Source organism: Vitis vinifera, chromosome 14 (assembly GCF_030704535.1).
Source record: "Vitis vinifera cultivar Pinot Noir 40024 chromosome 14, ASM3070453v1".
Taxonomy (NCBI): Eukaryota; Viridiplantae; Streptophyta; class Magnoliopsida; order Vitales; family Vitaceae; genus Vitis; species Vitis vinifera.
In genome coordinates, this window is record NC_081818.1 from 36796 (window position 1) to 59541 (window position 22746).

Genomic DNA, 22746 nt, shown 5'->3' on the forward strand with positions numbered 1-22746 from the left:
ACTTCTAATGCACTTATGTTATATACAATCCAAGTGATGCAAATATAAATGCCCAAATAAATATTAATGCAATTTAGGATAAAATGATAAAATAGTGAAAATTTAAAACTCATTTGATACATCATGTCATGCTTTATGAATTCTACCCCAACATATTTTTCAAAACTATTTTTAAAAAATTGGAGATATTAAAAAAAATTTACTATTTAATTTTTTTTTTTAAATTAAAGTGATTATTAGAGATATAAGATAAGTCTAGATTTTCATATGGAAGTTCTTACTATTTTTTTTTTAAATAAAATAAATATAGTAAGTGTGTCTAAATGATACTAAATTATTTTTCTATAATATTTTTAATAAAAAAAAAACCTTAGACACTTAACTTTCTATTATCCAACCAAATAAAATCAGGTTTTAAAATTGAAATTTTGAAAATCTTGTTTAATAATGTATTTTTTTACTTTTTGTTTTGAAAATAGCAAGGCTAAAAAAAATGTATCAAAAGCTTTTTATTTGTAAACTTTAAAAAAAAAAAAAAAATGAGAAATTAATATGTAGAGGTCACAGGTCATCAATATCTTATTCTTTCTTCTTTAACAAATCAATAATATCAACATTTGAACATTAAAAAAAATTGCTAAAAAAAATTAAACAAAAATATTCATCACAAAATTATGCATAAACTTCATTTCTACGTGCATGTTGTTATATGATTATTGAACATTTTTTTCCAAAATTAAATTTATCGCCAATATTTAAAAAAAAAAAAAAAGAATTATTCTTGCAATAATAATAATTTTTGTAGCTTCTATAAACATATTTTTAATTTTTATAAGGATTAAAATTTATGCACCATTTGTTAATCTTTTTCAAAATAGGGTAAGAAAATATAATTTTCCCCAAGGTCGAAAGTTACAAATTATAAACGAAAGAACCACAACCCTAATGTACAAAAAACATACAAATAACACTAACCACCTGTATTATTTACTAACGATTAAAACAATGCATATATTTTTTTTTCTTGATTTTGTATTAAACAATGCATATATTTTCCTTTTTCTTGATTTTGTATTATTTATAATTTAAAAAGTCATATATTATATCAATGCAGACACACTAGCCGTGGTGAAGCCAAAATTTTATCTTAGTAGGGCAAAATTTAAGAAAAGAAAATGATAAAGTTTTATTTAAAAAGAGAGACAGGAGGGGGGGGGGGGGGGGGAGAGTGAGAGAACCATGGTTGGGCCCTTAAAAAATATATTATTAGAAAGGATGAAAGTTGGGCTTGTCTAATTTTTTTCCCAACCCAACTCAACAGATGGAAGAGAATGGATCAACCTCAACTCCAAAACTCATAATCAAATAAGCCCATATATATAAATTTTTGTGGGCATTCTTCCAAAGAAACATTTGATCACCATTAGAGAGGAAGGAGAGAGTGGGAGAGAGAGGAAGGAAAAAGAAACTGAACCATGGTTGGGCCCCTATGAAATATATTATTAGAAAGGATCAAAGTTGGGCTTGTCTAATTTTTTTCCGAACCCAACTCAACAGATGGAAGAGAAGTGGACCAACCTCAACTCCAAAACTCATAATCAAATAAGCCCATATATATAAATTTTTGTGGGCATTCCTCCAAAGAAACATTTGATCACCATTAGTCTCAATATCAATATGGGTTTATTTTCAGAACTAGTTTTCAAATTTAGACTGATCTTTGGCTGAAAATATTATATTTTACTTTCAAATTTATTACACCAACTATTTTGGAGGTTCTGAAATACATTTAAACAGCTAACCTTCTCTCTTTCTCTCTCTCTCTCTCCTCATCTCTTTCCTTTATTGACTTTTTGAAGAAAAAAGTAGAGAAGAATTGTCTTGATCCTCTGAGAAGTTTTTGTTGTTCAAAGTCTCTGAATTTTGGGCAAACCTGCAACTGTATAAATTTGGTCACGCTTAGAATGTTGGAATAGAAAATGAGAAATCAACTCCATTCTCATTTACTAAAGTAAGTGGAAATGAAAAAAATCACTAGAACAAAAACTCAATTTTGATTCATGTGTCATCAATCCATTCCCATTGATTGGATTTGCGACACCTCTGCCAGAATCCGATGATGATGGTCAACTGCACACAATGTCAAAATCATACAGGCAAGTTGCGTTGAATATCCAAAAAATTTGAAGAATGGGAAAGGAGTTGTGGGGGGAGCACTTAGGAAATTAATCCAAAGTTGACCAAATTTCTTTTGGTTGCCCCTCCCATTTGGTACATTAAAAAAAAAAGTACAATGTTGGATTTAAATTTTAAGCAGAGTCATATGATCAGAGATGCTGTTGTGAACATGCAGAATCTCAGAGGATAGGCCTAAGATTACAACTCATAATGAAGCACAAGAGTCTGAATTACACAAAGATACTCTTTTCTCTTCATCAATCAAGTGCTCCTTCCACTTGGCCACTTGAAATGAGGATATGACTTTGTGGTGGTGAGTCCTGTTGGACGAACTTTGGGTGTTGTTTTGCCTCATCACCCCATCTCTTAAAAACCCTCCCATGTATTCCCATGAAAATCTCACTTTCCCAAATCTAAAGGGCAAAAAAGATTTCTATTGTTGTGTTGTGTTTTGAGCTTGAGCTTGTCATTGTCAGTGAGGCTTGTGTGTTGCATCACCACAGGAAGCATCACCATCCCATGTAGAGTGCACCATTTTCTCCATGCATTCCATTGTCTCCTCACCTTCTTTGAGAGTTCTGCAGCTGGAGCCCTCTTCTCTTGCCTGTCTTCTTCTCAATTATTCATTCCCACATTTCCCATTCTGGTGGTTCGAGTTTTTGGGTCAAGGAAAGGCATGGGTGGAACCAGATGGTATGCAAATTGTCACTATTGGTGGTTTAAGGATATTGATTAGCTAGATAGAATTAAACAGAGTATATCTAGGTAACAGCTAAAGTTTTGTATGTTGGGATGCTTCTTATTCGAGTCCCTGTGCCCCGGAGAGACAAGAGCTACCAGCTAATGAAAATAGAAAAGTGGGAGACAGTATAAGATTATCCATATGAATTGACAGAGAAGAAGAGGAAGAGGCCCCCGTTAATTTACAAAGACTAGTCCACCACATGCAGCTTTGCTGTCCACAGTCAACAATCCACATGTGGGCATCAGCAAAAACATGAAAATGAAATGGACTCATTTTGATTTCCCATACATTGAGAGAGGTACTACATGTTGAAGATGTCTGATGGAGTCATCACCATAGTAACCCTTTGGTCTCCTCCTAAGGGTTTCCATCATTTTGGGTGCTCTTTTGGCTCCTCTTTCCCTTTTACTTTGATATGCATTTAGGGGGTCTTGGCTGAATGCCTCACCTTGGAAAAGGAAAAGGGATTCACTGTAGTTACCAAAACGATGACAAATAATTCCATTTTCAAATGCTGTGTACAATGATTTCATTTCCATGAGACCTTTCCAGACTCACTCACATTCTGCAGCATCTCCTTTTTGACTCCTGTGAGAAAAGGAACTCCAAGTGCTCCTCATCATCCAGCAGACCTTCACAACCAAAATTATGGGCATCACTGGATCATCAGAATGCCAACTACATTTGTCCAATCTTTTTCTTCAGCTCTTGTCTTGTCAATGACTTATTTTTATCATCCATCTACTGCTGAAGTCATGATAATAGTCCAAAATATATGTATTCCTCTGTTTCTTTAGTTCCTCTTTTGGGAAAGCCACTATTCAAAAATGTATGATAAGGCTCTGAGCAGACAATTGAAATCAGGCCTTTTTTTTTTCCTATCCAAAGCCATTGTGTCATTCCATTTTTCATCATGGCCTTCCCCACTCTGCAGGCCTAAAGCTTTATTGAATGAGAAGCCCTAACACGAAACGGCTTTGTATATACTAGGACTGATCGCTAAGGCACAAGTGTTGAGCTAAGGATTGGGACATGGCAAGTTGAGGAAATGGAATCCATCTAATGCATGGAAGTGGACGTTTGTACGTAGCGGTAGAGATAGCGAGAAATTTGTGCCGAGTGTATCTGGAAAAATCCTTTGCTTAGAACATGTAGGTACACGATTTAGAGGCAATTTCGTTTTCCATGATGAAAATGTCAAATGGAAACTATACTAATTGGGCTAAGAGGTCACCATGCACTCAGCCGCCTGCACCACCAACACAGTTCACCTATCCAACACGAGGATTGCGGATCGACCTTGAAAATAATAGCCTCCTCTCCAACCAAGGGAAAGGAGATTTACTTACATATAAGAAATCCAAAACCCTCTCGTATCTTTAAAGGATAGAGTCCAATAGCCTTATCACATACACAGTGCCCATCACTCCAGGCCAAGACCCCCATCCCGGCTACACGGTCCTATTGAAGTAGAACAAATTGCATCTCTGTGCCCCATGTTAGTGATGCTGCTCCTGTGTCCTTCCACTACCCCCTGATGCTCATAATATTTCATGCCAGAATAGGCAGCACATGTGCTGATGCTTACAAAGGCACAGGCAAAATGTCTGAATATGCCTACTAGTCCTTTTCTTTGGTTGCTGACTGGTCCAGGTTTGACATGCAAACAAATTACAATGGGTGGACCGTGGGTGGTCAATGTTTTCTTGGTTCATCACACAGGTGGTCCGTGTCCCCCCTGTTCTACGTTTTCTGGGTTCATGCTCTTCTGTGTCCTCAAGGAAGAAAGAACAAACACACTGTACTTTGGTACTCGTTTCAAACTACTACGTGATCAATAACAAATTTGAACCAAGTTTTTCCCGAGATTCAATCCATTCAGCTTAAGATATTAGAGATTAAGATATTAGGTAGTGGGATACACACACACAAAAAATAAATAAATAAATAAAAATCTCAAAAACATGGATGAGATATCGAGACATGAAGAAAAAGTTTTATGACTTTTTTATATGTCCGTTACATCGAGTTACATCGAGCTTAAGATGTTAGGTAATAAGATAAAGGAAAAAAAAAAATTGAGATAACGAGGTTGATGACTTCATACGTCAGGCTTATGTTTACTAGCTTTCTTTTGCATAAGATATTAATGTGGCAACCTAATTAAAGATGATGGAGACCTTTTCAAAACATAATCTTTGAAAATTTGGAAGGATGGATACTGAAGATACTGAAAGGATCTTCTCTCCATGGGTCAAACAGAACACTTAAGCATTTTGGCTATCATAACCATTATGTGGATGCTGTCCATTTAGTTTTTATTTTTCTTGCCCATTAGAGTGCACTTTGAGATCTTCTATTATCCTAGAGGAGCGATTAGTTCCTCTCATATCTTAATGCCTCCTAACTTAAAATGTTTCCAAATTTCTTAGATATTCGTCTCAAAATCAACAATTTTCTAGTATTTTCAAAATAATTTAGAAATTAAAAGTTTCATCAAAGTTTTAAAAGATTGACAACTTTAACCAAAAATCACCCATTACCTTTTTTACTTTTTTTATTCCAATTTCATGGACAATATGGGTCAGCTGCACTTAATTATTTGGCAATTGGTATATCAAGATGACCATCAACCCGAATAAGGTACTGTTTGAGATAGCTTCTTATTTTTTGTGTTGACCAAAAATGGAAATTGAACTTGAACTTGAAGTTGATGAAAATGAAGTCAAAGTTTTAAAGGATAAGATTAGTATTGTAAAATTTTTATTGAGTATAAAAGGTCAATTTTATATATATATATATATATATATATATATATATATATATATATATATATATATATTTTTAAGTTTTTGGCAAAATATTCTTAATCGTCATTGATTTGAAATTATATAAAATATTTAGAATGGAAGTAAGTGAAAATAACAAATAAAAATATTATGAGAGATATTTAAATGAAATTTCAAATCAATAGTAGTACGAAAAAACCTGAATATGTTAAAAAGAGTTTTATAATAAACAATATTAAATAATTTAAAATATGAACTATTAAATAATAGAAAAAAATGGATTAGGGTTATAGCCGCCCAACTCCACTGAAGCCCATTCTTGTTTCTTGTATTTGGTTTCCTTTAATTTTGTTTTCTTTTTTTTTTTTTTCTTTTTTAATGAAGTAGTGGACTATCCTTCTGAATTCAAACACTATGCTGAGTCTAAACCTAGTCATCCCTCACATGGGAAAATCAACACAAACATAAGAGCAATGGAAGTGATCTTCCACATCTTCCTAAAAAGACAGATTCTAACTGCACCCTAGCTATGGCTCATAAATTAACTTTCTAAAGAATTTGTGAGAGAGAGGAGTACTTTCCTCTTATTTTAATATAATGGTTGCACGAGCGCATCACTTTAGAGTCTAAGGAATAATGGGATGCCACTTCCACCCTCCGTTTAACACATACAAGGACAATGACAAGATGGCTTAGCGTATCAACATTTATCACTCATGCACATTCATCTTTTTTTTTCTTCTTCTTTTTCCTTTTTAAATCCATTATATAAATGATATACAAGCACTGTTGGTGGGGTGTAATACTTTTAATTGAAAAATCTCTTGCTGATTAACATCAAATATAATAGTATTTTCGTGAAGGTGGTGGAGGAGATGAAGGTGGTGGAGATGATAATGGTGGTGGAGGAGATGTTATTTATTTATTTATTAATACCAACCTTAGATAAATAAATACTAAGATTTGATGTTGTAGCTAAAAAGGTTACTATTCCGTGTTTGACTCTCCCCTACCACTTTAACACCACTTAAATTTGCTCGTGCCAAAAGAAAAATAAGGTAGGTAGAAGTTTGGGGGTCTAATCATTAAGTCATAGGATAATCTCTTTTATTTGTGTGCACCAAAATTGTTGTTAATTATTTCAACCCCTCCATTTTCATATTCCCACAAGCATCAACCCAACCCCATCAATTAATTAAGATAGTAAAAATAATAAGATCCGTTTTATCATATTTTCTAAAGTTTATTTTTTAAAATTATTTTTAAGTTAAATTTTATTTTTAAATTTTGTAAAAAATGATGAAATAAGTTTATATTTTTCTTTTATTTTAAAAAATTGATGATTCTTCAAAAATTATTCTTTGTTTCATTTTATTTAAAAAAAAAAATAGAAATGTGTTTCTAAATTATATGACCAAACAACTCATAATGTCTAAAATCTAAATTCTCTAAGATTATGTTTGATTCCTGAAAAATATTAAGGAAAGAAAAATGACTTTTTTATATTTGGTTGTTTTATGAAAAATATCAAAGAAAATCAAATATAATTAAAACTAATTAAAAACTTATATATTTTTAAATTATTTAATATTTATATTGATGAGTTAAAATAAATAAAATGAGTTTGAAGTAACAAAAAAACTAATATATCAACTTTTAACTTATTTTTCTTATTTTTCTTCTATTTTTCCTTTATATTTTCTTTGCCTCATATTTTCCTTCAAATTTTCTAGGAACCAAACATATAAAAAAAGGATAATTATCTTTTGGACCTAGTTGGACCCAAAAATTAAGATTTGATCCATAAAAGTTGTATAATTGATGGAAATGATCTAAAATACGAAGAGATCAATATACCCTTCAAAACTATTTTCTACCATAATGTTTGAAAAACTTTTTTATCTTAACTTTTTTTTAATAAGTATTCTGAAAATTTATTATTTTTAGAAAACTAATTTTTTTTAAAAATATATTGTAAAATATATCATTTAAAAAAAAAATTTGACATATTTTTAGTTATTTTTTATATACACAATTTTAAAAATATATATTTTACAAGATGTTTGATTTTTAAATAATAATAATTTATTTTTATTTTTTTGGAAAATTGTGTATTTTTTTTTTCAAATCACTAAATTATATTAAATTTTATTGAGAATAAAATTTAAATTAATGTTTTTCTACTTTTTTTTTTATAGTCAATAAAGATTATTTTTGGAAAGATAAAAACTTCGTATCCTTCTTTTCAATTTTCCTATTTTCTCTAGGTCTTGGGTTTTAATAGTGAACTTATATGGATTAAAACTTAATTTTTGAACCCAACTAAGTTCAAAATATAATTACCCCTATAAAAAAAGGAAAAAAAAAAAAAAAAAAAAAGATGATTTCAATAGGATTATCGAATTAGGGTTTGACTATGTTGGACATTACAACTTCACACGCCTTTATACTAGCATTCAAAGAAGGACATCAAATTCATAAGTTGGAGGTCGACACAAATTAATGTTTTGAAAATGAGAAGAAATATGCTAAGACTAGTTATTATTATGATGGTACACTATTTAGGGTTGAAAAATAGATTGAGATAGGTGAACCTTTTTCAAACTTATGGTCCACGGTAGGTCGCAAGTACTTGACACCGACACTGATACGCCTAGTGCTCTCCACAGGTTTCAAACATTTTTTGCTAAATACATTTCCCAGTTGAAAATTTAAAAATAAAAATAAAAATAAAAAATCATGATTTATGTTAGTTAGTACGTCACACTGAGGACTGTAAGGTGATTAATCAGTCTAAAAGCATGTGATTGGCCATGCAAACTACCTTAACAAAATTAATGTCAATTGTATTTTATATATATACAGAATACAGTTTATTTTCCTAGGTTTCGATGGTATGTAGAACCCAAAAGAGTAAATTTGTCGGCAAGGGGCCTTCCCTGTTGTACTGTCATTTGACCCTACGCCCACCACCGCCGTCTTCAGTTTCTAGCTCTTCTTTTCAAATTCCAGGGCTCTTCCTTTCATAGCTATAGTTTCTTGATGTGTATGATCGCATTTGTCCTATGGTTGGCAAGTTTAGCATCATTCCACGTTGGTTAGATCACAATTGTCCTTTTGGTGGGTGAGTTTCTATTGATTTCCTTGAATATCTGGAAGAACCTTACACTCGTTTACATGATTTCAACTCTTGTTTTGTCAAGGTCGGCTGAAAGGTGGTTATAGTGGAATATGAGTAGGGATGTTAATGGGTTTGATTTTTTTTTTTAGCTTATCTGTCATAAGTCTTATCTGTCTTAAGACGGGTTTATGATAAAAATAAATATGTAAGGGGAAGGTTTGAAGATTTTTTAATTCGAATTTGAAAAGGGTTTGAATATTAGTTTGTCCCAACCCCTTTATATATATAATTAAATAAAAAAAAGTTATTTTAATTTTTATAAAATAAATTATAAATGAGAATAGATTTTTTTTTAAAAATGGGATATAAAAGTGAGCCATCCTAAACCCGACAGTGACACCTTGGCAATCTTTGAATACACGTCTTCGATAAATTAGGTCATGGAATAATCTCAATTTGTATTTTTCTTTTCTTTCTTTTCCTTATAATTAATTCAATAGTTTAAATTGTTGGGCAATGGATCGACAATACGTAGGCTCATACGCAGAAAACAGGTATATTGTTCATATATTTATGGGCGAAATGTAGTGTGGTTGGGGTAACAGAAAAAAAGAAAAGTATATAATAGTAGATGAAAAATGAGGAAAGATCATATGAAGATGTGATACTTTGAACCAGACCCAGATCTTATGATTGGAGAGTGATTTGGAGGCTACAGTAAAGAACGGTGGCGCAGGAATTTCTCGTACCAAGTGTATAGGCAGTAGTGACAGAGAAGAAAAATGAATAAATAATGGGATTGAAACAAAAAAATGAGGAAAATTGGTAAGTGGGAAGAGCAGGATCACAGACTGGGAAAACCAGAAGATGACGGAAGCATCACTTGTATTAAAAAATGAGGGAAAAAGACAGAAAGAAAAGAAAAAGGAAAGAGGGCTTGCCCAGTTGGCTATATATTTTTTCAAATTCAAAGTCATGGAAGGAAGGATCAGACCATCAAATATTAATTGTAAGTGTTGTGAGAATCAAAACTAAACAACAATAAACACTTTCTTAACCCCATCACTTCGTGTTGTCTGCTTTGATTAATTAATCTTTTCTTCTCCAGAGAGGTGAGGTTCTGAATTTCTTTAAACTAATCAATGGTAGCTCACGGATGATAACACATAAAGCTAAAGAAGAAAAAGTCAGTCTGGGGTTTTCTCATTGTATTATATCGTTGGTTTTTCTTTAATGCTTACAAGAGTCACCTCACCACAAGGAGCATAACAAAAGGAGTATTATTCTTGGCTCCATGAATGGCTTAACATAAAAAAAAAAAGGGAAAATCCAGACTGCAACCTAATGCAGTGTCCTGAATTGATCCTGATCATGGTTTCAAGGGCTTCAAACAGATTTGAACTCCATATTTGGGCTTTATGGTGAGGATGATGACGGGGGCATGCCGGTAATTCTGTGAGATTGTAAAGCTAAACCGGGAGACTAGCATGGCTAGAATGATCTTAGCTTCCATCATGGCAAAGGACTGGCCAACGCAATTCCGGGGGCCAGCAGCAAAGGGGATGAAATGGCGACCTGGGGCGAACATCTTTCCGGCAAACCGGTCTGGATTGAACTCATTTGCGTCTTTACCCCATAATTCCTCGCTGTGGTGGATTGCCAGTACTGGGATCCATATGGAGAGTCCCTTTGGGATGTGGAGGTCCCCTAGTTTGATGTCTTCGAAGGCCATCCGTGGTAGGACGGTGGCCGGTGGGTACAGCCGCATTGATTCATTGATTACCATGTTTAGCTGCACCAGGGAAATAAAAGGCCTCGTGTGAGCTCTTCTCTTGTTTTTTAAATGAAAATTTTCCAACAGGGGAGGGACATTTTTGTACAACAAAAATACTGTATCTAAAGGAGAAATCAGCCTCGGTTCATGCTTTTTTCAAAATTTAGGAACACCGATATGGCCAATACAGATAGTGAGTAGAACTTGTATGCATATATATATATGTTGCCAAGCACCCTGCCCTTTGGTAGGAGGCAAGAGAAATAAAAAATAGAAAAAACAGAAACAGAAACAGAAACGGAAACAGAGAGAAGCGGAAGCTTGATGAATTGCATACCAAGGTGAGCTTGGAAAGATGATCAACAGAGGGAGTTTCACCATTGCAGACCTCGGCCACCTGGGCGCGAACCTTGTCTTGCCAAGTGGGGTTGCTAGCAAGGAGCATGGAGGTCCAGGTGAGAAGGAGAGCAGTGGTTTCATGGCCGGCAAAGAAGAAGGTTTTGCATTCATCCATGATGAGTTGGAGGTTTAGGCTGAACCCACTCCCTCTCTTCTTCTGCATCTCATTCAGCAGCAAGCCCAGTAAATCATTTCCGTAAGAACTGCTCCTGCCAATCTCTACACAGTCCTTTCGGCTCTGTATGATCTCCATCAACAGTCTCTCCACCTCCGTCTTCAGCGCTTTAATCTCTCTGTTGTATTTACTAGGAAAATACCTGTAAAAAAAAATATTAGATTCTTTCAATTTCAGAATGAAATCATCATTCATTACTGAACAAGAGTTCCCCACACGGGAACCGTACAAATGAGGTAGTTGAAAGCCGAATCAGTGGTCAATTCAAAGGAAAGAAGACGACCCTGACAGCGATAGACAAGACTTCAAAATTAAGAACGACAATGAAGCTTAAAGGAAAAGAAGGAATCAATTAAAGGGAAAAACCAGAAGATAGAATCTAAAGAACATAGATTTGGCATGGGAAAAATGCGACTCACCGACTCCCAGGAAGGCAGAAGTGCTTGCTGGCTTGAGCACAAAGATTTTGCAACTCAGTGAGAAGATGGAATATTTGCTTTCCCTTCTCATAGCTGCTATCAAATTCTGTCTTGGAAATGATATCAGCGGTGAGACGAGTCATGTATTCGCCAATCTCGAACTCGGTCTGCCCAGATTCTACTGCATTTTGGAGTGATTGGAGCATCTGGGTAGTGCATTCCATCATGTACCCCGCATACCCCTGCCCATAATTTAAAGCCAACCATTTATAATATTATTTTTACAGAAGCAAATGAAACATCAAAAGCTTTCATCACATCAATCTCATCACACCTTCAGCTTGTCCCCCATAAACGCCGGAGCCACGATGTGGCGCTGGTGGTACCAGTCGTCCCCGTTCGCCATCAGCAGCCCACGCCCGATGAAATGCTTCGACCCCTGCTGCTGCAGCCATGACTTCCCAGAGATCATGTTGTACTTTGTCAGCAGCTCTTTGATCAATTCAGTCTCCGTCAAGCACATCCGTGGCTCTGGCCCATTCCAGTATATGAACCTCTTCCCTGCAAATCCCATCAGCCAACCCCCTTTAAGTAAACAAAAGTTTATAGGCTTTGAGCATCGGAGCTAGGAAAGGAGAAAGAGGAAGAGATTAGTACCGTATTGCTTGGACCAGGCCACGAAATGCGGCAAAAGGCGGCCCACGGTGTCATGGCTAATGGAGTCCATATCTGTGGAGGTTGATTTGGAGACGAGAGCTGCCATGTCCATGATGTTTCCAACTAGAAAGCGTGGTTTGGGGCCACGCACTCCTTGATTTTCCATTATTTTCTTGATTCTTCTAGGAGTTAGCCAGTAACAGGAGATGGTATTGTAGGCAGCCCTCAGCAACACAGTCCCCAAGACTATTAACAGAGTCAACAATAAAATGCCCATTCTCTCTTTCTCTCTCTCTCTCTCTCTCTCTCTCTCCCCCCTCTGAAATATGACTTGAACTCCCCTGGTGCCTCCAATTTATAGCCTCCCCATCCTTAAAAAAGTCCTCGAAAAGAAATGTGAAAATCAATATGAAATCTCCTTTTTCTTAAACTTGAAGCAAAAAAATTCATGTTTTTTCTCTCCCTTTTTCTTTTTTCCTTTTTATCATTATTATCATTACTTTTTCTTTCCTTCATTTTATGGAGGCAAAGCCAATTCCCCCCTCACTCTTTATTATTTCTTTTATGGAATATGTAAATTTATCTATTTTGTACATGGTGCAAACATGCAGAGATCCTTCCTCTTGAATCCATTTCTATAAACTATAATAATTTCCAATTTTACAGAGGAGTCAATCAAATCAAATATTTTGTTTTCACGAAAAGAGGTGGTGGCAATAAATACAGTGCCCCTTTTGAAGTCCACCAGAGACGCAGGGGAGGAACTTTTAACGCCTAAGATGGCATACCCGGCCTCTGGCCATACCTATTAACCGTTGACCTTGCCTTTAATTACTTGGGAAATTGCCTTGGCAATTAAATTATTATTTTAATCATTCAAAAATTTCGATCTTTTCTGAATTGTGTATTTGATCGTGACATCGCGAATAAGAGGGTGTTTATTTATTTTTAACTTTTTGCCTAAAATAATTTGTTTTTAAACTTTAAATTATTTGTTTTTCGAGTTTTTTTTTATAACTTATTATAAATTTTTGGTTAAATGAAAAAATTCAAAATATTAAACTTTTTTAAAATAGAAAAAAATAACATATTAACCTTTTTTTTATTTATTATTTTTCAATACTTAATAAAAATAAAATATTACAAAAACAAATTATGTAATACTTATTATTATTTAGTACTATTCAATTTTAAATTTTATTTAGAATTAAGTAGAAAAACAAATACTATTAAGTATTGGATTCAAAAAGGATAATATTTATATAAGATTTTCTCATCTTTTATTATAATTTTTTTTTAATGATGATGGGTGTTTATTTTATTATCAGATGCTTCGTGATTTGATAACAAGTATATATATATTTGGTGTTGAAAGATAAAAATGGAAAGCTAGCATGCTAGTCTATAGAAAGAATAATGGACCCAATACTGATTTATTTTATATAATAAGCCAATGGGCCATATTTTATGCATTGCCTTGGTCTCTATTGGAATTTTGGAAGGTTCTTTAATGGAAATCCAAACTGGGGCTCTCTATTTTCAATTGAAAAACCCACAATCATGCACTCCCTCACTTTCCATAAATGGGTTTTTAATTTAAATTTTTAATTTTTTAATTTTTTAATTTCCATAGAAATGTTATCATATTTGAGAATGAGAAGTTCATAAATTGCTCAAATTATTTTATAATATTTTATGAAGATAGAAAAATTGAAGAAAATGAAATGGAAACAGTGATGTAGCCAAAAGTGGTAACAACAGAGAATTGAATGCGCAGACAAGACAAGTTATATAGACTAATAAATTTAGCTAACACTTCTCATATTCAGTCATTTCTCCATTTTTCTCCACTTAGAATCAAGGAGGAAAATGTTGAGATATATCGGCGATATATCATGTATCGGGAGGGGTCAACACGATATTTTGTGGAGAAAAATCGAATGAGAGAAATTTATGCAAAAATTGCCAATATAATGGAAAAAAAATGGCCAAAAATGATGAAAATCGCCGATATTTCGGTCGGTCAACGCGCTATAGTACTCTCAATTTTTTTTTTTTTTTTTGTGTTGTTGAAGGGATTCGAACCCCAAACCACATCCGACCACCAGGGCATTTTAAAATTTTAGAGAGCAAATTAAATATAATTATTTTATAATTCAATACAAAAAATTTCTTTTAATTGATTACCAAAAATATAAAAATTATCATAATAATTTTCTTCATAGTGTTTTCAATATCATTAATGAATTAATTAAATATTAAAAAATTGTACATATGTCATAATTTATTTTATATTATTTAATACAATTGAATTAAATGGATCATAATTTTAATATTAATATATATTTTTAAGTTAGACATATTATAATCAAATATCATAATGTTATTATGAAATAATATTTGATATAATTTAATAATAAATGTACACTTATAAAATTCATATTTTTATCGATGCATACAATATTATTATCAAATATGATAAATCATATTATACATATATCAAATTCTTTAATAAAATAATTTAAAAATATTTAATATACTTCTAATTGCATTTTTATGAAGTTTTTCTTTTATTTTTATAAATTTTGATCATATTTAGGCTTATCGATATTTTTTTCCAAAATATTCACCGATATATCTCCGATGTATCCGTAAAATCGAAGTACCCATATATTCATGATTACCGATATTTTCATCCTTGCTTAAAATTGCCTTTTCCACACTTATCCATCATCTGTCCTAGGCACCACCTCACAATTTTGATTATCTTATTTTTGTGTTTCTTTTTTAATTAGCTATTAATGTTTGAATATCTTTTTTTTTTCTTTTTCTTTTTTAACATTTTATGGATCATGAAACTACCAAAAAAGGGGGCAATGAATCCCTCAAGCCATACTTAGATATATTTCCTAATTTTAATTTTTAAAAATATTTTTTTTATATAAAATATAAGAATTTTTATACAACAACTAGATATATATTTTGTGTACATAAAAATATTTTTAAAAATTTTCATTTTTTCACATTTTTATAATTTTAGAAAGAGTTTTAAATATAAATATTTTGAAAAATAAAATATTGAAGTGCAATATATTTTTTTATTTTAAATATTAAAAATAATATATATTCTATTTTTTTATTAATTTTATAAACTAATATAAATATAACATAATATATAAATATATTATTATCATATGAATAAGATATATAAAAATATCATATTTCATTGAAAATGATATCTTATGATATAAATATCTCATTCAATAAGATATGATATCTTATAATATACATATCCTATCTAATTCTAGCAATAAAATATAACCTTCATTTTTGTGGATATAAATTATTTCTTTGATTGAATGTGATGCAATAAATTCCAAAATTAATCACTTTTCAAAATAAAAGGAAGAGGAGGTGGAATTAGTGGAAATGGGTAATTGGATATTAACATTAAATGATAATAATAAGTAAATGTATCATCTAGCAAATAAGAAAATCCATATAGATATCAAATCTCCATTAAGAAATCCAAGCGTCTTTTGAATTTCTGATTTTATTGGCTTATTTATGATTTTATTGGCTTATTTTGTGTTTGAATTTGGATTTGATTTTTATTGAGTTCATTCTTTATAATAGGTGCCTAATAAGGATGCAACTTCTTTTTTTTTTTTTTCCATCTTTAAACCATTCATATTTGATTAACTATGAGCCCTTTGTATAGTTCATATTGACACTAATTTTGAATAAAAGGAAAGAAGTAAGAGGTTAAAAATAGAACATAAAAGAAAAACCTAGCTAAACCCCACCTAACAAAGACTTGATGAAACGGGATGGAATGAGCATGAGAAATTCTCATACCTATCTTGTCCTATTTAATTTTTTTAAAACAAATTAATTATATTACAAATAAAAATATGTATAATACAATAAATATATTTTAAAACATGTTAATAAAGAGAAAAATGAAAAAAAAAATATTAAATTAAATTTATTTAATTTATAATACTTGAACAACTTCAACACCTCAGTTTAAAAAACAAACTAAATTCAAACTCATCCTAAATCTATTTATTTTTATCTTTAAGTCTTCTTATTACGATGGGATGAATACAAAAAAAATTATCCTATCACCATTCCCTACTTGGATGAATTCTAAAGGATGAATATTGGTGTATATATTAAAAAAAAGAAAAAAGAAAAGAGAATTAATTTAAAAGAATACTTTATGAACATGATATATGAAATAGATCCAAGAATTTTAAAATACAACATTCTTTGTTTTTAGTGTAAAAAGATTGAATACAAATCTTTCATATGAGATTTCCTTTGTTTTTAAAAACGAAAAAGATGGATGACAAATCTTTTATATAAGATTTCCAATGTTGTAGCTGTTTAAGATTTTGCCATAAGATTTTATGTATCTCTCTTATTCACTCTCTCAATCTAACACTATAAAAAAAAATTGATAAAATAATGAAATCTGGAATTTGTTTGGAGGAGAATGAGAAATGAATAGATTTAACATTAATCAATGCACCACATGTGCACGAAATGATAAAATATTGTGCATGAATTTATAAAATTTTCTACAAGATTCCCCATGACCTAATTATTTTCTTAAGATCTTGTTGTTGGCATTATTATATTGATCTTCTACTTCTCCAAATTTATTTGACCACAAAATAATAATAAGTCAAGGGAGATCTAAGATTTGTTCAAGTAAAATATATAGCTTCTCACACAAATAGACAACAATGAATAGCTTGATCACTAAGGGATGTCTCAGTACTAATTTTAAAACCCCAAGCAATTTTCTTTAAAAGCGTTTATAATGGAAGCACGATTAGCAAATGTCACATATAAAATTTCTTAACTAAAATCACTCTCAAATTAATCCCAAGCTATTCTTGTTGTAAGTCGAACAACTTATTGAGATATGTTTTTTAGCTTTTGAGTAGCTTAGAATCAGCAAGACATCCCTTCAAAAAAAAATTTACCAATCAAATGATTATCAGGAATAAATTTTATCCAAGGATCACTTCGAATTATTGTCAAAAATCATTTCAAATGATTCTCTAAATTTTTAAAAATTTGTCAAACATTTCATTTTTATATATATAAAAAAGTACTTTCAGTATAAATAAGCACGTTTGGTCCCTTTTAAAATCATTTTGAAGTAGGCTCGTAATAAATAAGAATGATTTGGACCTAAATGTCCCCATTAACTTAAAAGAGGATGGGTAAATATATTATGAAAATGAATAAAAAAGTTAACTGAAATCTATGTCTTTGGTTAAGATATTCCAATAAAAAGAAAAAAATCTATTGAAAAATCCTTATGATAAATACGAAGAAAAATTAGATATATTTAGAATATCATGTAAAAATTCATGATGAAAAATCCTCACAAAAGAGTTTATTAGAAATTTGGGCATAGTTGAGTATATTGGGAAAACAAAATATAAGTGCATTTTTGTAATTTAACTAATAAACAATTGTTAGGTTTGAACTCATAAATTCCAAAATCTTGAACTTCTAATGTCTATGACTAAAATAAGAATGAAAAATAAAAATAAAATAAAATACTAATTTAACCCAAAACTTTTTCAAACAGGTAATAGAAAAGATACATGCTAAAACCCTAATAATATCAATTTTAAAAATTTTAACCAATTAAGGTGTGGTTTTAATTTTCTTTTTGTTTTCTATTCTTTTTTAAATGACAATAACTTCTGTATAAAATATAGTAACTCTTTAAAACTTCTCTTGAAAGAGACGGTTTTTAGTAACAGTTTAAAAAATTAAGGTATTAAAATGATTTTACTATTTCAAATTTTAAAAATTTTAAAAGTAATTTTTGAGAACATAAAGTATAAATTCATTTATTATATTTTATTTATAATTTATTATTATTTTTAATTTTTAAAAATATATAATACAAATATATCCAAACAATAACTGACCTGTATTTCTAGGTCAAACATTTAATTTAATAAGTTGTACTCCAACTAATTTGGATTAAAAAATTGTTTCTTATTGAGTTGAGTAGAAGCCATGATATAGTAGTATCAATGGGGCTAGTTGCTTCTTTTCCTAGGTAGTGGGATTCTTTGCCAACAAAAGCATTACTTAGTAAATTAAGAAATTAATATTTTGGAAGATTGGCTGGTTTGAAACTCAAAATATATTGAAAGGTTCTGAACATTGCCTATGACCATTGGAGTTGACTTTGATTTTGGTTTTGAAATTCATTAATCCACTAATTTATATGGCCACATGTGATATCACTGAGCTCTTACATGCCCTTTTTCTCTATTGCCTTTTATCTCTTAAATCATGCCTCCACCTTTTAATTGTTTCCACCCAAATCACCTTCAAGGCTAATGAGGATAGGGTTATGCTTATCTCTATTCCAATGCCTGCAATTTTCCTCCTTCCAATTCAATTAAACATTCCCCTTATCCCTAAAACTAACCTTTTCTCCTCTATTTTCCAAGTTCACACAAAAATAATGTATAAAATTCATATCACCATTATTATTAAGACATTAGAATTATCAGTTTTCTTGTATAATTATGTGACCACATGACATTACTTGTAGGCCATCTAAATATGATATATTTTCCATTAAACTTATGTATACAATATAATCTTTAAAAAGCGTGAAAACTCTTTAATCATAAGAAATGTAGACAAAAATACATTACGGAGATGCTTAATAGAAACAATTTCATTTTGAATTCTCTTCTTTTATAGTCAAACACTCAATATCAATAATTTGATCATCTTGTACTTTTATTATTACGAAACCAATATTCTAATAATTTGACCAACAAAAATTTGTTGATCACAAGTACTCATTAGTTGAACCATAATGTCAAAATGACATCCTAAATGTAGAATATACCTATGTATGTAAACTTAGATCAATCAACAAATAGGTAGAAAAGTAAAGGTACTTTTCTAATTTTCACTATATATATAGCTGATACTATGATGTGTTGATCTCATTACAATAAATACCAATTTTTGTCATAAAATTTTGCCACAAACTATATTTCATGGTAAAATGCTACTTTTGGCTGAAATTCACTTGTTGTCTTCGATAATATGGTGAGAATTATTTTTATGCAAGTTGTCTTTCTACCATACCGAAATGTACTTTTCATCGTACAATTCAAACTTAAATATAAATTTTTCTTTTTACCATGAATATATTTGTGATTAAAGTAACTTTTTGATGTAAAGCTATGGTTAAAAGTGAAAATTTGTCATTAATTCAAATATGACAATTATATGCTAGTTTACTTGTCATAAAACTCATATATTATTTGTGGAAGAAATATTCTACTAAAAATATTTTTGTAGCAAAAATAATAATATGAAAAATTTTACATTTGCTACAAATTCAAGGAAATATATATATATATATAGTAAATTTTACACCGATATAGCCATCTTCAGTGAAATTTCCTTTTGTTTTCATCTTGTGTGTTTTGTGATCTTTAACTCTTGCAGAAATCTTCAACCCAAGCTCTGATACCAGTTCTTATGTCAGCAAAAGCTTTGATGTCAACAATGTTAGTTCAAGAACATAAAGATAAAACAATCACACATACGGTACACGAGGTTTTAACGTGGTTCGACCAACCATGTCTATGTCTACGGATGAGAGAGAATGATTCCACTATACAATAGAGAATATTACAAAGGACAGAACCAAATACAACTATTGGGTTCCTGAAACAGCTAAAGGGGCAACAGGTCAGGTTTTACTCCAATTACTTGAAATGCGTTTGGATAACATCCTTTTTCGATTGGGTATGGCTTTGACTATTCCTGGAGCCCGCCAATTAGTTAATCATAGACATATTTTAGTTAATGGTCATATAGTGATATACCAAGTTATCGCTGCAAACCCCGAGATATTATTACGATGGGGAATAAACAAAAATCCAGAGCTCTGATTCAACATGTTTTTTATTCATCCTCCCATGAGGAATTGCCAAAACATTTGACTCTTCACCCATTCCAATTTAAAGGATTAGTCAATCAAATAATAGATAGTAACTGGGTCGGTTTGAAAATAAATGAATTGCTAGTCGTAGAATATTATTCCCGTCAAACTTAAACCTAACATGTTGTTATGCCAACGAAAGCTTTGATGTCAACAATGTTACTTCAAGAACACAAAGATAAAACAATCACATACGGTACACGAGGTTTTAACGTGATTCGGTCAACCATGCCTACGTCCACGGATGAGAGATAATGATTCTACTATACAATAGAGAATATTACAGAGGACAGAACCATATACAACTATTGGGTTCCCGAAACATCCCATGTTTCCCCACTCCTTGTATCCATACCTTACTACGAGCCCTCTCGCTCCACCAGGTACCTCCCGTTCTTTCTCACATCTCTATCCACCTCGTATAGTCTCTACAGGTCTATCTCCATCTCATGACTTTTTCCCCTCATGACCTAGAATATTTATAGAGATATTTCCAACAACCTTCCTTATTCTATAAGGAAGTCTAATATTACAATAATATTCTATATAATATTCTTTACAAAAAAAGAATCTATACTAATTAGGAATTTGAGACACTTCCTAACAATCACTATCAATGAAGTTCATTTCAACTTCCTTTCATTTTATTGATGCTTGGTAAAGGTCGACCAAATGTTTAGGCGTACGATAGGTACGCGACCAATGCTCCTTCATACCACATCTATAACACTTATTCTCATGGTTCTTAGGAGATTTATCTTGTAAACACTTCCCATTTTCTTGTTTTACCTGAGTATTATTCCACTTCTGGTGGTGCAATGAGACTTTCCTTTTTTGAGAATTTGGTGAATTATTACTATAAGAACTATGGTATCGGGGATTTCTTCCACGATCACGTCATCGTCACCGTTCATGAGTTTAACCCTAAACCCTAAACCCTAAACCCTAAACCCTAAACCCTAAACCCTAAACCCTAAACCCTAAACCCTAAACCCTAAACCCTAAACCCTAAACCCTAAACCCTCTAAACCCTAAACCCTAAACCCTAAACCCTAAACCCTAAACCCTAAACCCTAAACCCTAAACCCTAAACCCTAAACCCTAAACCCTAAACCCTAAACCCTAAACCCTAAACCCTAAACCCTAAACCCTAAACCCTAAACCCTAAACCCTAAACCCTAAACCCTAAACCCTAAACCCTAAACCCTAAACCCTAAACCCTAAACCCTAAACCCTAAACCCTAAACCCTAAACCCTAAACCCTAAACCCTAAACCCTAAACCCTAAACCCTAAACCCTAAACCCTAAACCCTAAACCCTAAACCCTAAACCCTAAACCCTAAACCCTAAACCCTAAACCCTAAACCCTAAACCCTAAACCCTAAACCCTAAACCCTAAACCCTAAACCCTAAACCCTAAACCCTAAACCCTAAACCCTAAACCCTAAACCCTAAACCCTAAACCCTAAACCCTAAACCCTAAACCCTAAACCCTAAACCCTAAACCCTAAACCCTAAACCCTAAACCCTAAACCCTAAACCCTAAACCCTAAACCCTAAACCCTAAACCCTAAACCCTAAACCCTAAACCCTAAACCCTAAACCCTAAACCCTAAACCCTAAACCCTAAACCCTAAACCCTAAACCCTAAACCCTAAACCCTAAACCCTAAACCCTAAACCCTAAACCCTAAACCCTAAACCCTAAACCCTAAACCCTAAACCCTAAACCCTAAACCCTAAACCCTAAACCCTAAACCCTAAACCCTAAACCCTAAACCCTAAACCCTAAACCCTAAACCCTAAACCCTAAACCCTAAACCCTAAACCCTAAACCCTAAACCCTAAACCCTAAACCCTAAACCCTAAACCCTAAACCCTAAACCCTAAACCCTAAACCCTAAACCCTAAACCCTAAACCCTAAACCCTAAACCCTAAACCCTAAACCCTAAACCCTAAACCCTAAACCCTAAACCCTAAACCCTAAACCCTAAACCCTAAACCCTAAACCCTAAACCCTAAACCCTAAACCCTAAACCCTAAACCCTAAACCCTAAACCCTAAACCCTAAACCCTAAACCCTAAACCCTAAACCCTAAACCCTAAACCCTAAACCCTAAACCCTAAACCCTAAACCCTAAACCCTAAACCCTAAACCCTAAACCCTAAACCCTAAACCCTAAACCCTAAACCCTAAACCCTAAACCCTAAACCCTAAACCCTAAACCCTAAACCCTAAACCCTAAACCCTAAACCCTAAACCCTAAACCCTAAACCCTAAACCCTAAACCCTAAACCCTAAACCCTAAACCCTAAACCCTAAACCCTAAACCCTAAACCCTAAACCCTAAACCCTAAACCCTAAACCCTAAACCCTAAACCCTAAACCCTAAACCCTAAACCCTAAACCCTAAACCCTAAACCCTAAACCCTAAACCCTAAACCCTAAACCCTAAACCCTAAACCCTAAAC

The 22746-nt window shown here is 32.1% G+C and overlaps 1 protein-coding gene across 1 annotated transcript; it reads right to left on the reverse strand.

Annotated features, from left to right (window-relative positions):
* Positions 1 to 10006: 10006 nt before the first annotated feature.
* Positions 10007 to 12579, reverse strand: LOC100258332 (cytokinin hydroxylase). The gene is made up of 5 exons (XM_002280169.4): positions 12258 to 12579; positions 11935 to 12161; positions 11601 to 11842; positions 10945 to 11323; positions 10007 to 10625 (listed from the first exon to the last, which is right to left on the reverse strand). The coding sequence occupies exons 1-5, from the start codon at positions 12532 to 12534 to the stop codon at positions 10203 to 10205; spliced, it is 1548 nt and encodes a 515-aa protein (XP_002280205.1). The 5' UTR covers positions 12535 to 12579; the 3' UTR covers positions 10007 to 10202.
* Between the last annotated feature and the right edge of the window lie 10167 nt (positions 12580 to 22746).

Excerpts from the sequence above, each read along its gene's own strand:
- LOC100258332 (XM_002280169.4), bottom strand. The coding sequence starts at position 12,534 with ATGGGCATTTTATTGTTGACTCTGTTAATAGTCTTGGGGACTGTGTTG. Across the intron at positions 12,162-12,257 it reads GGCCTGGTCCAAGCAATACG|GGAAGAGGTTCATATACTGG; the intron begins GTACTAATCTCT and ends TGGGATTTGCAG. Across the intron at positions 10,626-10,944 it reads ATCTTTCCAAGCTCACCTTG|CTAAACATGGTAATCAATGA; the intron begins GTATGCAATTCA and ends TCCCTGGTGCAG.